Source organism: Vitis vinifera, chromosome 18 (genome assembly GCF_030704535.1).
Source record: "Vitis vinifera cultivar Pinot Noir 40024 chromosome 18, ASM3070453v1".
Lineage (NCBI taxonomy): Eukaryota > Viridiplantae > Streptophyta > Magnoliopsida > Vitales > Vitaceae > Vitis > Vitis vinifera.
The window spans coordinates 35,388,247-35,405,020 of NC_081822.1; the positions used below are offsets into that span (position 1 = coordinate 35,388,247).

The following is a 16,774-nucleotide window of genomic DNA, read 5'->3' on the forward strand; positions in this document are numbered from 1 at the left end:
ACAGCAATGGAATCCCAGAAAAATCTCTCTCTACCTCAGCCCAAACTCCAAAACTCTCCCCCGAATCCTTCTTCCTCTCCCCCTCTCTCAAAAGCAACCTCACTTTCTACCCAATATCCCCTCTCACCTCTCTCTCAAAATATCTCCTCCTCGTCCCAATATCTCTAACGGCTTGCTCCTCTCCCAAAAAATCCTTGAAAACCGGCAAGGAAAACTCTCCCCTGAAAACATCTCCCAGACCAGCACCGAAAAGCTCCCCCTTCTCCTGCAGCTGGCCTCTTCTACTATAACAGAAACGCTCCCCCCCTTAACCGTCTGCAGCTTTTTTTTCAAATCCCCTTTACAGGTGTCAACCATTCAATGGCTCCTTCAACTCCACTACCTGATTCACTGAAGGTCAATTACGGGGTGACACGTGGTTCCTTGAGATTGTGACACCTGTCTAAAATTAGCTGCAGAAAGTGAGCCCCAAATGGGGGTCTACACAATCTTTATAAATTAGTGCGCAACAAATGATGGTATAATTTATTTTTTTAAAAAGGATAACAATTTGCGATTGTTGACCATTTGTGTAAAATATTATATAGACTTTATACTATTAAAAGTAATAAAAGATGTAATAGGATATCCTTGATTTTTTGTAATAAAAAAAAATATTATTACTAAGTGAAACTTGATTTCTCTCTCCATATTATATAAATATAAAAAGGTATAATTTCACTCCCTATAAAACTCTTTTGAATCTCCGCTTTCATCAATTATTGTATGCATTATTGCTGGGAAACCCCTAGGAAATTATCATTAAAGACCTTGTTATTGTGTGGGAAAATAAGAAAACCAAAAGCAAAAGTAGAAAACAAGCATGGGAAGACCTTTGACTCCTACAGTCCTACTCAAAGAAAAATAAAAGCAAACCAGTATTGATTTGTTGGTACTAAGGCAACCCCACAAAAACACTAAAAGGACAAAATGATCCTTAATGTGTTGATTTGTTGACTTTAAGATGTTAACAAGTTTTCTCAAGAGTTTTAGATATTTATTCTAAAGAATAATTATTTTATATGACTTTTGTAAATACCAATTTTATGATAATTATGGTGTTAGTGTCTTCATAAACAAACTATCATTTTATTTCTATTTATTTTCAAAATAATTTATGATGTAATGATATTAATATGAGTAAAAATCTGCATCACATCTATAAGAAAATAATTATTCCATAAAAAACCCTCTTATTAAAAATAAAACTCATTTAAATTGTAAGTTAAAATAAATAATAATCTCATAATGCCTCATAAAACAATGTATAATGGAAAAAGCCTAGAAAATGGACACCCATGTTTGTCAACAAAGTATGTTTCCTTCTTGTGAAGTTACATTTCTACCCACTAAAGATATTAGAATTTTTAGAGATGACAAAAACCAACCTAACTCTTACTTTTTCTTTTTAGTAAAGTAAGAGTTTTAAGCATTGAACCTGAGTCTTCTGCCCATGCATCCCCATTCATTACATTTTAACACACTGGTGAACAAATGACTCTTAAAATATGTCATAAATTGATTAACAACTAATTTTAAATATTTTTTTAAATAAATGACCAATTAATATTGCTTTGGTTTAATTCTTTTTTTTTGTTTTAAATTAAAGTCCATAAACCCTTTTAGGAACACCCTACCATCTGCACTAATAATTTTATATAAAACCATGATCCATGAAGTGTAGAGTTTCTATGAACAATCATCACATGGTCTTTCGTTGATGTACTAAAACTTGAATAATTATGGTTTGAATCCTCCAAACCATCATACCAACTTTGAAATTTTAATCATTACTCGACAAATCATGAGTTAAAGCTAATAGCATGTTTATTCTACCCGTTAGGAGTCTAATTATTTTATCTATTATTATTTTGTTAAAAGTTTAACACCAAATAAATTTTTTAAAAGGAAATTAGAAACATAATAACAACAGTATATAAAAATATTTTTAATTTTTCAAATTAGAATTAATCTCAAAGCATAATCATGACAATAATGTAAAATAAGAATTATAAAAATAAAATAATATCATCACAAAATATACTTGAAAATTTAAAGTCACAACTCAGTTGCCATCACTAAATAAAAATGATGGAAGCACATAGCCAAAAATTATAAATGTAATATGAAGGAAAATAAAATTTAATCATATTTTAAAGCTCTTGTTTTCCTTTCACATTTTTTTTTTCCAAATACTTATTCACATTTGCTTTTCATTTTCATGATACTGATTTAGAAATTTTTTTTCTTATATTTCTTTTTAGTAATTCAAACTAAAAAATATTTGTATCTAATAGTCATCTTACTGTTACAGAATGTTATACATTCAATTATTTAATTTAATTTAATTTATAAGCTTTTCTAATTATTTAGTATCTTAATTATTGTAGTATTAAAGGATTTTTATAAATTAAAGATTATCTTTCACAACAAAATTACAGGAAATCAAAATTAATTTTGGAAAATGGTCAAACAATTTTCTTAATTGGAGGTGTCCCATTGATGGCTCTGTTTTGGACTCATTTCCAGTCTAATATAATCTAATTTTGATGTCATTTAGTTCTAAGACAAATATAATTAAGTTCCATATGAATAGTAGTACCAACTACAAATAGGAAATGACTGAGGATTTAAAAATTTTCTAAAATATTAAATTTAAAAATAAGATAAAAGAAAATTCCTTTCACCTTCATTTTCCTTTTCCTTCGTGTGGTAAGAAAATGAAAGAGTCCAAGTCAACTCCACCAAGACAATAGTAGAAAGATTTGAGTGAAGTGAAGTGGTCAATTTGAGTGATTTTACCATCAATCTTGGTGAAACAGTGTTTCTTGTGAACAAAGGGTGAATTTGCTTGCATTCAAAGATACCCATTTGAAATCTCCTGAATCGGGTGTGGATCTGAGCTTCATTCATAAACTACATACTTGTATTTTCTCGGAAAATGTTTTCTTTGTTGCTTGTGTAAGAAGATTCAAAAGTCTTTGGCTTCAATGAATACTAAATGCATTTTTTATTATGTGGAGAACATGCCCTTTTCTGTCTATTTGAATGTTATATATATATATATATATGAAAACGATAAAAATTAATTGAATAACCTCAATTTAATATACCTGAAAGGGTCTTATGGCCTAAATAAATTTAGCCACTAGGATTTGACATATTTTTATTTTTTATGCTTTTAGAAAAATACTTTAGCTATTATATGATCAATTGGAAAAAGAAAAGAACAAGTAACAAAAAAATGTACAAAATAACAATGAAAATTCAAAATTGCAAAATAGTAAGGAAAGCTTGGACTTAACGATGAAGGGAAGTAGGGTCTTGTGTTAGATATTTTTCTTCTAATGTCCCACATGATACGTGTATGGCTTTAGTCTTTTATTTAAATAGAGTTATCTAATCTAATCTCTAAAATTTTGGTTATACAATTAGAGAAGTAGTTTCCTATTTTTTTGTTTACTCTTGACTTTGATGGGAAGTGGAGTAGCGGTTACTAAATTGTTGGCAGTTATCAAAAAGGAAATGGGTCATCTCTCTACCCATTTAAGTAACATTACACAGTTTCCATCTTTTCGTGTGTGGTATGTAATTTTCATTTTGAAAGAAAAAGGGTTAAGAGAGAGAAACCGATATCCTGGAGAATTCTACAATTTTTCAGATCAAGAATTAAATGAAAGAGATTGCTATGGATTTAGGTATGTTATTTATGTTTGTGAAAATCATGATAGTCAAGATCTTGGAATTTATAAAGCATTAAGTTTAAAGTTTCATTTTATTTATAACATGTGGTATCAAAGCAAGGTTAAGACTTTCATGATTTTCCATTATGATCTATTTGTTGGAATCAATTATTTGGGGAAGTTTTTTTTTCTTAATATTTTCAGTAACCAAACACAGCAAAATAGAAACCACCTGAATTTTCCTCAAATGGGCCATTTTGGCATCCTTGAATGGATGCACTTGTATTTCACAATGATAAGCAGCATTAGCAGTAGTGAAAAGCTGGTCCCCATTAGGATATTGGACAACATGGAGAAAACGGATTCACACGGGATGCACTCACTTGGGTCCATTTGAGAATTAGTTTCAAATCTCTTCATATCCTAAAATAATAGTTGAAGTTATGCAGCAACCATCTTCTAGTAGACATAAAAAAAAATTCGGCCAAAATAAAGCCAGAGATAGAAACTACTAGGATTTAGAAATTCTGTGGCTCTTCTTCATGATGCCGAATAAAGATCTGCAAATCACATTAAAGGAGTGGCAGAAAAATACCCGTAAAATATAAGACAAATTAAATTTTTATTTATTTAATTTATTTACATTATTTATAACATATTATCCAGTGACTAACTAATTCCTAGATAAGTGGGTTTTTATTTTTCTGGGTAATTCATATATGATGCTATTTCCATGAGAATTTCTAGTGATATTGTTGGCTACTTTAATTTATTAAACAAATCACATATTTTTCGTGCATTTTTTTTCCACGTGATGCTACATGCTACATGCCTATCTTTTAGTAAATTGATAATTATAGAACACAGTGCACGGAATGTGTATCATTTACAAATCTGATTCATGTCTAGATTTTATAAGTGACATTTCTTGTATTGATATGTTATAATTTTTTTCTATAGTTTATATGAACATGAAATTGTCACTTATATGAAACTGTTTAGATGATAATGTGATGTGATTGATGATAAATTGTTTTGCAAAGTGATTATTTCAACTCGAAATCCTATTTTATGAAATAGTTTGGTGATCACCAAAGTGAACCAACTAGAAAGTCATAGGTTTTAAGTTGTATTTTGGATCTTAATACTAATATCCCACATATTAAGAAAATAGCTTTGCAAATTTTTGAATAGATATTAATATGTATCTTTGATCATGAGAATATTTTGGCTTGGCCCAAAGGTGCACCATTTTTCTTGTGATTAACATATTGAGGTAAAATAATTAATATGTACCCTTAATTGAGAGTTGGAATCGGATACCCAAAGGTAACGGACCTATCGGATTATGGATACATTATTAATTATTTTTGATAGGTGAAAGGGAATCACCATAATAGTCAAAAGTTTAATTTTGTATGTTGTAATTTTCATCCAAAGATATGTTACAATAGTACTATTTATTATTTATTATTTAACTCAAAGCATTAATGTGTGAGCATATATTTAATTGCAGTTTCAGTTCCTATTTCGCTTCATTCTCACGCTTCATCTGTTCCAATCCTTAATGGAACAAATTTCTCAGACTAGTCTGAGCAAGTCCAGTTTCACCTAGGTGTATTGGATCTTGATTTGGCACTTCGGACTGAGAAACCGCCTGCTATTACTGAGGAAAGTAGTGCGGAAGAAAAAACTTTAAGTTATTCTTGGGAAAGATTGAACAGATTGAGCATTATGTTTATGCGAATGAGTATAGCAAACAACATTAAGTCAACACTTCCTAAACATGACACTGCTAAGGAATTTTTTAAGACTGTGGAAAAACGTTTTCGTTCAGCTGACAAGTCTCTTGCTGGGACATTAATGGCTGAACTTACCACCATGAAGTTTGATGGTACTCGTGGGATGCATGAGCACATCCTTGAGATGTCAAATCTAGCTGCTAAACTAAAGGCTCTTGGGATGAATGTGAATGAGTCTTTTCTTGTTCAATTTATTTTGAACTCCTTACCTCTTCAATATGGGCCATTTCAAATTCATTACAACACTATTAAGGACAAGTGGAATGTAAATGAATTGGCCAATATGCTTGTTCAAGAAGAGACAAGACTTAAGCAACAAGGACATCATTCAATTCACCTTATAAGTAAAGGAGCTAGTAAGAAGTGGAAGAAACCTAAGAAGGGCAAAATGGCAGAACCACCTAAGATCAATGGGCCAACTCAAAGAATAGAGGTTCATGAAAGGGGACAAAACAGTATCAAGTGTCGTTTCTGTAAGAAGCTTGGGCATGTTCAGAGAGATTGCCACAAACGTAAGGTATGGTTTGAGAAGAAAGGTAAGCCTTTAGCTTACGTATGTTTCGAATCAAATCTTACTGAAGTTCCTTCTAATACTTGGTGGATTGACTCAGGTTCCACTGTTCATGTTTCTAATTCGATGTAGGGCTTCCTTATAATCCAGACTTTAAACCAAAATGAAAGTTCCATAGTTGTGGGAAATGGAGTCAAAGTTCCAGTGGTTGCTACCAGGACATTTCGTTTATTTCTAGACACTGATTGTTATCTAGATTTGTTTCAGACTCTTTATGTTCCTTCTATTTCTTGTAATTTGGTTTCTATGTCTAAACTTGACCTTGAAGGTTATTCATTTTCATTTCGTAATAGAAGATTCAGTTTGTTTAAAAATTCTTCTTTTGTTGGTTCCGGAAGTTTATGTGATGGTTTGTATAAACTGAATCTTAATAATCGTTTTGCTGAAAGCCTTCTAACCCTGCATCATAATGTCGGAACTAAACGTAACCTGATCAATGAAAGTTCTTCTTACTTGTGGCACAAACGTTTGGGTCATATATCCAAAGAAAGAATGAAGAGATTAGTGAAAGATGGGATTTTGCATAACCTAGATTTTACTGATCTCGATGTGTGTGTGGATTGTATTAAGGGAAAACAAACCAAACATACAAAGAAGGGTGCTACAAGAAGTGGAGAACTTCTTGAAATCATCCATATAGACATTTGTGGGCCGTTTGACTCACCATCTTTTGGTAAAGAAAAATATTTTATCACTTTCATTGATGATTTTTCACGTTATTGTTATATCTATTTATTGCATGAAAAATCTCAAGTAATGGATGCCCTAGAGGTGTACATTGTTGAGGTTGAAAAGCAATTAGATAAAAAAAAGTGACAATTATCAGATCAGATAGAGGTGGTGAATATTATGGTAGAAATGATGGATTGGGTCAATGCCCTGGCCCATTTGCTAAACTCCTAGAAAAGCATGGTATATGTGCACAATACACTATGCCAGGTACGCCTCAGCAAAATGGAGTGGCTGAAAGGCGTAATCGTACATTGATGGATATGGTTAGGAGTATGTTAAGTAATTCCTCTTTACCCATTTCATTATGGATGGAAGCCCTTAAGACCGCTATTTATTTATTGAATAGGGTTCCAACTAAAACAGTTCCAAAGACTCCTTTTAAAATGTGGACAGGAAGGAAACCAAGTTTAAGGCACTTGCACGTTTGGGGTTGCCCAGCGGAGGCTAGGATTTATAATTCACATGAAAAGAAATTGGATTTCAAAACCATTAGTGGTTACTTTATTGGCTATCCAATGAAATCCAAAGGGTATAGGTTTTATTGTCCTAATCATAGTACGAAAATTGTTGAAACGGGTAATGCCAGATTCATTGAGAATGATGAAATCCGTGGGAGTGATCAATTACAAAAAACAAATATTCAAGAAGTTAGGGTGCAAGTCCCACTACCCATAACTTCTAAAGAAATTGTTGTTCCTACAATTGTAGAATCATTTGGCAATGTTGAACAACAAATTAATGATCAGTCACTCTCCAATGAGATTATCACTAATGAACCAATTATGGAAGGACCACAACAATCAACATTAAGGTCTCAAAGAGAACGTAGACCTGCTATTTCTGATGATTATGTGGTTTATTTACAAGAATCTGATTATAATATTGGGACAAGTAAAGACTCGGTTTCATTTTCACAAGCCATTAGCTGTAGTGATTCTGATAAATGGATTGATGCCATGAATGATGAGTTGAAATCAATGGATCAAAATAAAGTCTGGGAACTTGTCGAATTGCCTGAAAGATATAAAACAGTTGGTTGTAAATGGGTCTTTAAGACCAAACGCGACTCAAAAGGCAATATCGAACGACATAAAGCCAGACTTGTGGCCAAAGGTTTCACTCAGAAAGGGGGTATTGATTATAAGGAGACCTTCTCTCCTGTATCCAAGAAAGACTCACTTAGAATCATTATGGCTTTAGTTGCTCATTTTGATTTAGAGTTACACCAAATGGATGTGAAAACTGCTTTTCTTAATGGGAATTTAGAAGAAAATGTTTATATGGATCAACCTGAAGGTTTCTCCATAAAGGGAAAAGAACAGATGGTTTGCAAATTAAATAAGTCAATATATGGACTTAAACAAGCTTCTAGACAATGGTATCTTAAATTCAATGATACTATTACTTCCTTCGGATTTAAGGAAAACATCGTTGATCGGTGTATATACCTGAAGGTTAGTGGGAGCAAGTTTATATTTCTAATTTTATATGTTCGTTATATTTTGCTTGCCAGTAGTGATCTTGGTTTATTGCACACAACCAAGAAATTCCTCTCTGAGAATTTTGAAATGAAAGATATGGGTGAGGCAACTTATGTGATTGGAATAGAAATATTCCGTGATCGCTCACGTGGTTTGTTGGGGTTGTCTCAAAACCAATATATTGAAACAATCTTAGAGAGATTTAGTATGAAGAACTGTTCAGCTAGTGTAGCCCCAATTCAGAAAGGGGATAAATTTAGTCTCATGCAATGTCCACAAAATGAATGGGAACATAAACAGATGGAAAGAATTCCTTATGCTTCTGTCGTAGGAAGTTTGATGTATGCACAAACTTGCACCAGGCCAGACATCAGTTTTGCAGTTGGTATGTTGGCAGATACCAAAGTAATCCTGGAATGGATCATTGGAAAGCTGCAAAGAAAGTGATAAGGTACTTGAGGGGAACAAAAGATTACATGCTTACTTTTAAGAGGTCTGATAATTTGGAGGTGATTGGCTACACAAATTCAGACTTTGCTGGATGTGTTGATAGTAGAAAATCAACTTTTGGTTATGTATATCTATTGGCTGGGGCAGCAATTTCATGGAAAAGTGCTAAACAAACTATCATTGCTGCATCCACAATGGAAGCTGAATTTGTGGCATGCTTTGAGGCCACGGTTCATGGTTTATGGCTGCGAAATTTTATCTCAGGGCTTGCTATTGTCGACACTATTGAGAAGTCGTTGAAGATTTATTGTGATAATTCTGCAGCTGTATTTTTCTCCAAGAACGACAAATACTCTAATGGTGCTAAACACATGGAGTTAAAGTATTTTGCCGTTAAGGAGGAAGTTCAGAAACAACGTGTGTTTATATTAATACTGAGCTCATGGTTGCAGATCCACTAACTAAAGGGTTACCACCAAAGACATTTAAAGAACATGTTAAAAGAATGGGTCTTGATTGTAACCCTTGATGCCTATTATGTTTGGATTGCAAATGTTTGTTTATGTTATTAGACATTTTGAGATCTCATTAATCATGTTTTCCATTTTGTACGTACATCTATGAGATTGGATAAATGATAACAGGAAGTCTTTTACAAAGACATTTTTTTGTTGGACCAATTTTGGATACTTCTCATTTATGAACCATGGTTGATTGGATTGCTAGTGTTGTAGTACATGGAAGGGACTATGTTGCCTTATTAATGTACAACCGCCATGACTCATACTAGTGATTCATTTGACCATAGTATTTATGATGACCAATTTGAGTTAGAAATGGATTAGTTTTTTATGCGCATAATGTTGACTTCATTGGGGCTAAAATAAAGTTAGTCATATGGGATAAGTGGGAGAATGTTAGATATTTTTCTTCTAATGTCCCACATGACACGTGTATGGCTTTAGTCTTTTATTTAAATGAAGTTATCTAATCTAATCTCTAAAATTTTGGTTATACAATTAGAGAAGTAGTTTCCTATTTTTTGTTTACTCCTGACTTTGATGGGAAGTGGAGTAGCGATTACTAAAATGTTGGCAGTTATCAAAAAGGAAATGGGTCCTCTCTCTACCCATTTAAGTAACATTACACAGTTTCCATCTTTTCGTGTGTGGTATGTAATTTTCATTTTGAAAGAAAAAGGGCTAAGAGAGAGAAACCGATATCCTGGAGAATTCTACAATTTTTCAGATCAAGAATTAAATGAAAGAGATTGCTATGGATTCAGGTATGTTATTTATGTTTGTGAAAATCATGATAGTCAAGATCTTGGAATTTATAAAGCATTAAGTTTAAAGTTTCATTTTATTTATAACATCTTGAGCACATGTAGACCCACTACAATTCAATGCTATAGGGATACAAGATACAGCTAATGAGAAATACTTGGGAGAAAAAAGGGACAATCTAACCACCAATCTCTAAATTTATTTTAGAAGGCAAAGAAAAGTCATTCAAGATTCAAAGACTTCTGTTTTTTCCTTTTGGTTTCTTTTCAAATTTTGTTATAATTTTGGAGTTTATTTGACAATATTTTTTTAAAAAAATTTAAAATAAATAAATAAATATTTTATTTTCATCTTCTACCATAATTCTTTCATGGTATAAAAGTAATTTTAATATTGTTTTTTCCTTCCTTTTCCAAAAACTTTTAAGTTATGAAGTTAATAATATTATTTATATTCACAAATTTTTTATATTTATTTAATAAAAGATTAAAAAATATTTGTTAAATCCAAATTAGAAGGCTAAATTGAAGAAAAAAATAGAGAAACTTCTCTTTTAAATATTCTATCTTCCAGTATAGTTAACGAGCATTATTAACTCAAAGGGATATATTTAAATTCATAAATGATAAATGAGACAATTACCATTGTGTGGGATCCTCCCTAAAAAGTGTCACGTGGATCCCTCTCCCTTGGCCACGCAGACGGCCCCCCTTACGACACGTGGCATCGCTCAATCCACTCGGGGGGAATTCTGTACGGCCGACGTTCCACCTTCTCCGGATATTTCACAGCCAGCGCCTGCCACCGGATGGAAGGGAAGTGTGATTCAACTTCCTTGGTCAAACATGTCCGGATCCGCTGGTAACGCTTACCTGGAGTACATCCGCGACCGACGATTCAGATTCCCCGGACAACTTGACTCGTCAGACATTCACAATTTGCCGGATCCATTTCTGCCCACAATCAAGAAGCAAACTCCGACAACATTGTCGACCAAGTCTCCTGAACTATCACTCATCTTCAATACAAGATACGCTTGACAAGACACTCTCAAATCTTCTCAGATTGCCTGACGCATTCCCGATACCGAAAATCATAAATTGAGGTGACAACCGCCGCCTGAATACCCTTCTGACAGCCATCACCTCGCACCAGAAGGGTCATGTTTGCTTCACCACCCTATGAGCCGCAATCATGACTATGGGACCCACTAGCACAACGAGGTCATACTCTCTGATTCATATATAAACTCTAAGGAGACTCTCACAAGGGGAGGGGGGGTGTAAGCATCCTTGAAGAAAATCACGGAGCAACACTCCCAAATATAAAATCTGTTTTCAAATAACTTCCAAAAGACTAACTTAATCATCGGAGGGTGTGTCCGGACAACCCATCCGGACATCTTTTTTTGCAGGAGGAGGGACGAATCACTGTAATGCGTTGATCGAGATTCTGTTGCTGGTGATTGCTACTGCAGCGGGGGAATTTTGCTATCAACATTGGCGCTGTCTGTGGGAAGTTTTCTTCTCAGTAAATCCTATACCTTCCAACTGTAGAGATGACTTCACCCTCAAGGAGTCGTTATTCTGCCAGAGGTGACGAAGGTTACTTTGAATGGCGAAACAAAATGGAAAGACGATAGCGAGAAAATGAACGATATATGCAAGTTTTGCTCCAAGAAATGAGGAGACTCAGGGAAAAAAACAATGTCTTAAGGATCCAAGTCTCTTCCGAACCTTAGCACTATCATCGGATGCAGAATCCCTATCACAACCAGGAAGCTCCATTCCCCCTCGAGGTGCATGAAGCATGGCCTAATGAAGCCCCGATGCACGCTCGTCAAGTCTGACGAGAGGAAAGTTCAGGCTCTACTCGAGTCTCGTCCAAGCGACAACGTGAGAAAAGGCCTCAAATATCTGACGCAATGCGCGCGCGTCTGGGACCCCAAACACCCAACAAAAACAGGCCTCATACCATCATATAGCTAGAGGCACACTCCAAGCCCTCAAACTCGCCTATTTCACAGGGACATGCCGCCCACCCACCCATGTCGCGGGTTGGTAAAGATCCCTCGCATACAACCCCTCCGGGCTCTATCAGCAGGCGCTTGGACGACATGCTCTCCACGCCTTTCAATCCTCGCATTATTAAATATGAACCCCCAAGAGGATTCATCGTCCCGAAATTCTCCACGTATGACGAATCTAGCGATCCTTTTGATCACATAATGCATTATTGGCAGCTCATGACCCTAGACATAGGGAATGATATGTTGTTGTGCAAAGTTTTCCCAGCAAGCCTATAAGGCTAAGCTCTCTCGTGGTTTCATCGACTGCTTACGAACTCGATTGACAATTTCTGGGATCTGTCCGAGGTCTTCGTGGGGCAGTACCTATGCTCAGCCAGGCATAAACAAAATATCAGCACTTTGCAGAACATCAAAATGCAAAAAAATGAAACTTTGAGAGAGTTCGTGAAGCGTTTCGAACAAGCTGTCTCACAAGTAGAGTCGTACAGCATAGACGCAGTCCTCCAAATTTTCAAACGGAGCATATGCCTAGGGACCCCTTTCTTCGAGTCCCTCGCCAAAAAACCTCCTACATCCATGGACGATTTATTCCGACGTGTAGGTAAATACTCCATGTTAGAGGACGACATCCGGGCCGCTACACAGCAGGTCCTGGTCGCTGGCCAAGCCGCGAGAAGCGAAGCCACCAGAAGCTTCGAAGCACCTAACCATCCTAGGTCATCCAATAGGGGGCAAGATGAGCGACGTCTGCCACTCATTCAAACGCCTCTCACCATGTCATACGAAAAACTGCTTCCTATAATTCGCGATCTACCCAGTTTCAGATGGCCAGGACCAGTAAGATCGAACCCCTCAGAGAGGGACCGCAATAAAAAATGTGCATACCATAAAGATCATAGGCACACCACTGAAACGTGTAGAAGTCTCCATTATATGGTGGAGGATCTTCTAAAGGCGGGACACTTGAAGCAATACATCCGAACAGCGCCTAAAGGTGAAGAATCTTCTCATGGTCAAGGCCTACGCGCCCCAACGGCTCCTGTTAAAGCAGTAATCAACTACATACACGGGGGACCCTTGGATGACGAGTACAATTCCAAAAGAAAAAGACAAAGACTGCTGCGGGCGGTCACTGTTCGGGAACACATAAGCTCCATCCGGTCGAGATTAGCCAGTAGAAGCATCCACCCCATAGATAGAACCATTGTTTTCCCTGCTGTGGATCCCGCCCGAGTGTTGCAGCCACATCGAGATGCTCTCATCCTAACATTAGGGGTTGGAGACTTCTATGTGAAAAGAATCCTAGTTGACCAAGGTAGCTCCGCGGATCTGTTGCAAGTGGCAGTCGTCAAACAAATGGGTTTCTTACCCTCCAGCCTGGAGAATCCCGGAAGAATCATGTCTGGATTCAACGGTTCTTCCACAACCTCTCTTAAGGATGTAACACTGCCGGTTCAAGCCGGACCAATCATCCTGAATGTTCTATTTTCTGTGGTTGAGAATTTATCCCCTTTCAATGTCATTTTGGGACGCACGTGGTTGCACGGTATGAAGGTCATTCCATCCACATACCATCAAATGGTCAGCTTCATCACCCAATATGGGCAAATTAATCTTTACGGAAGCCAACTCGCTGCCCAGCAATGTTATCAAATCACTCGTGAGGCCGGACCCAACGTCGACCGCGAACACTCCCCCAAAGAAGCAAATTCTCCTGACCAATAGCAATTACAGTACCCGGCGGACAAAGATCCCCCGACAGCAGACCCACTGGAAGCTGTCTAGATATCAGAAGGAGATGAATGCTTCATGTACGTCAGTACTCTCCTACCGCCAGCCGAAAGATTCGAGCTTCAAAAGGTGCTTCAACAAAATCGCGATATCTTTGCTTGGGCCCACTCGAACATGTCCGGGATACTTCCGAGCATCGCCTCTCACTGGCTCAATGTATTAGCCACCTCAAAGCCCCTTTGACAAAAAATCCGACGATTCCACCCAGACAGGCAAAAGGTCGTTCAGGAAGGCCTGATTCGCTTGAAAAAGCGGACGAGGAGGAAAGAACTGGAGATCTTATTACTATTCCCTTTGTGGGAACATTCTTCTTCTTTTCCATTGAGATGCGAGCGGGAGGAAAAGGTGTGGGACGTTTATCACCGGGTGCCCTCCGCAAAGTTCCCTCTTGCATTTTTTCCTCCCGTTGGTTGAGACGTGCTTGGAGTGCCTGGGCGTCTGCCGCTCGCGCCCCCGAGTAGAACGGGAGATCTTTGAGAACAAAGTGTTATCCGACCACCACCTTTTTGGGCAGCCGCCTTGGGATTATGTTTAGTACGTACGGTTGGGACACTTGGGTAACCAAGAGGAGATTCTGCGCAGAGAGAAGCGTCTGACAGCTCCTCTCGTCCGCTGCTATCTCAAACAGCTTGTTCAACCGGTCGAACGAAGCTTTTTCCACCTACTCTACCAACTTACCCCTTTTATCCGTGCCTGCACCCAAGAGAACAAAGCATGTCAACCACCTAACAATGCTGACCTAACTCGCAACCGCGAGAGGATAGGGAATAACCTATTCATACCTGGGACCTTCAATGACTGGTTGGGAACAAACTGCTTATCTGGATGCACCATCAAGCCCACCCATGGGCCCTTGACCAGCACATGTCCTCTGGCAGCCCCCTTGGTCGAGTCAAGAAGGCCGGTCACCAGCTGAAGTGATGGAATGCTGGCGGCCAAGCTAAAGATATCATTCTTCGCCTTCTTGATGGAGTAGACGAAAAGGACCTCTAGCAAGGACAGGCCCAAGCTAAACAGCATGTCCAGAACGCTGCAACCCATCAGTACCCGAACAACGTTGGGATGGATCAAAGCCGAAGGAATCTTGGTGTAGTGGAGGAATTGCTTGAAAAGTGAAGGGAGAAGAAAACGAAGTCCCGCATTGAATTGTTCTTTGGTGAAGCAAATGGAGTTGTCCCCCGACTTGACAGTAGACACGGCATTACCCTCCAGCATCTAAACGGACACTCCGTTTGGGATACCGAAGCAATCTCGAAACTCCTCCTCGCTTAGAAACTCAATACGTTTGGTTTGCCCGCCCTAACCACCTTGCCCGGCCGCACCAGTCGCCACATTTCCCTTCTTCGAAGACATCATCGATTACGCAAAACCTGCGTTACAAGAAAGCACCGGTCAAAGCGCGTTCGATGCAAGTCGCATCATAAAAACCATAAACCCATGAACCCTAACTCAAAGATTATAGCGACACCTTGCAGACCTGCCAGAAAAAACCATTCTCTCAGCAACCTCATATTCAAAGAAACCTCTTAAAAGCCCCAAAATACACCAGGAACACCTTGTCAGTCCCCAGCGCAACCCGGCCCCAGCAAGACGGCCTCTTCAAGACTCGGACTCTGACAGAAACGTCCTATACCGCTCACTTCTACCAACCCAATCCATCCCCTCAAGGGCAAGCAAACAACATCACAAGCAGCAAGGTGAAAGAGAGAGAAAGAGTGAAATGGCAAACCTTTCAAAAATTTCTAAGAAAAGTCGAAGACCAGTCGCCGCGCTTTCGATCTTTTTCTAAAGCGTTTTTGGAAGCACTTGGGAGGCTGGGAGCAGACTGAAAAGTGTCAACAGAGGGCCCTGGGCCTCTATTTATAGGAACAAAACCCCTGAAATTCCCCAAACAACAGGAAACCCAATCGCACCAAGTTTTAAAACGACACACCATCTGGCAGAGTTTTCAAAGTCGGCGCACCTCACTAGCTCCCACAACGAGAAAACGCCACGTGCCATTGGTTTCCATATGAAAGAGAAATTTTGTAAAGATAGCATTTTTATCCCGTCTTTTCTGACCGGGCCAGACATGTGATATAAAAGGGGGCATTGTGGGATCCTCCCTAAAAAGTGCCACGTGGGTCCCTCTCCCTTGGCCACGCAGATGGCCCCCCTTGCGACACGTGGCATCGCTCATTCCACCCGGGGGGAATTCTGTACGGCCGACGTTCCACCTTCTCCGGATATTTCATAGCCGACGCCTGCCACCGGATGGAAGGGAAGTGCGATTCAACTTCCCCGGTCAGACATGTCCGGATTTGCTGGCGACGCTTACCCGGAGTACATCCGCGACCGACGATTCAGATTCCCCGGACAACTTGACTCGTCAAACACTCGCGATTTGCCGGATCCATTTCTGCCCACAATCAAGAAGCAAACTCCGATAACATTGTTGACCAAGTCTCCTGAACTATCACTCATTTTCAATACAAGATACGCTTGACAAGACACTCCCAAATCTTCTCAGATTGCCTGACGCATTCCCGATATCGAAAATCATAAATTGAGGTGACAACCGCCGCCTGAATACCCTTCTGACAACCATCACCTCGCACCAGAAGGGTCATGATTGCTTCACCACCCTATGAGCCGCAATCATGACTATGGGACCCACTAGCACAACGAGGTCATACTCTCTGACTCATATATAAACTCTAAGGAGATTCTCACAAGGGGAGGGGGGTGTAAGCATCCTTGAAGAAAATCACGGAGCAACATTCCCAAATATAAAATCTATTTTCAAATAACTTCCAAAAGACTAACTTAATCATCGGAGGGTGTGTCCGGACAACCCATCCGAACATCTTTTTTTGCAGGAGGAAGGACAAATCACTGTAATGCGTTGATCGAGATTCTGCTGCTGATAAT

General features: G+C 38.1%; 2 protein-coding genes across 2 annotated transcripts in view; both read left to right on the forward strand.

Moving 5' to 3' along the window:
* The window catches only part of LOC100249908 (SUN domain-containing protein 4), an 85,697-nt gene that overhangs the window by 29,977 nt on the left and 38,946 nt on the right, over positions 1 to 16,774 (forward strand). The gene's annotated exons all lie outside the window — the stretch shown is intronic.
* LOC109121640 (uncharacterized) lies at positions 12,488 to 13,798 on the forward strand. The gene has a single exon (XM_019216387.1). The coding sequence runs from the start codon at positions 12,488 to 12,490 to the stop codon at positions 13,796 to 13,798; it is 1,311 nt and encodes a 436-aa protein (XP_019071932.1).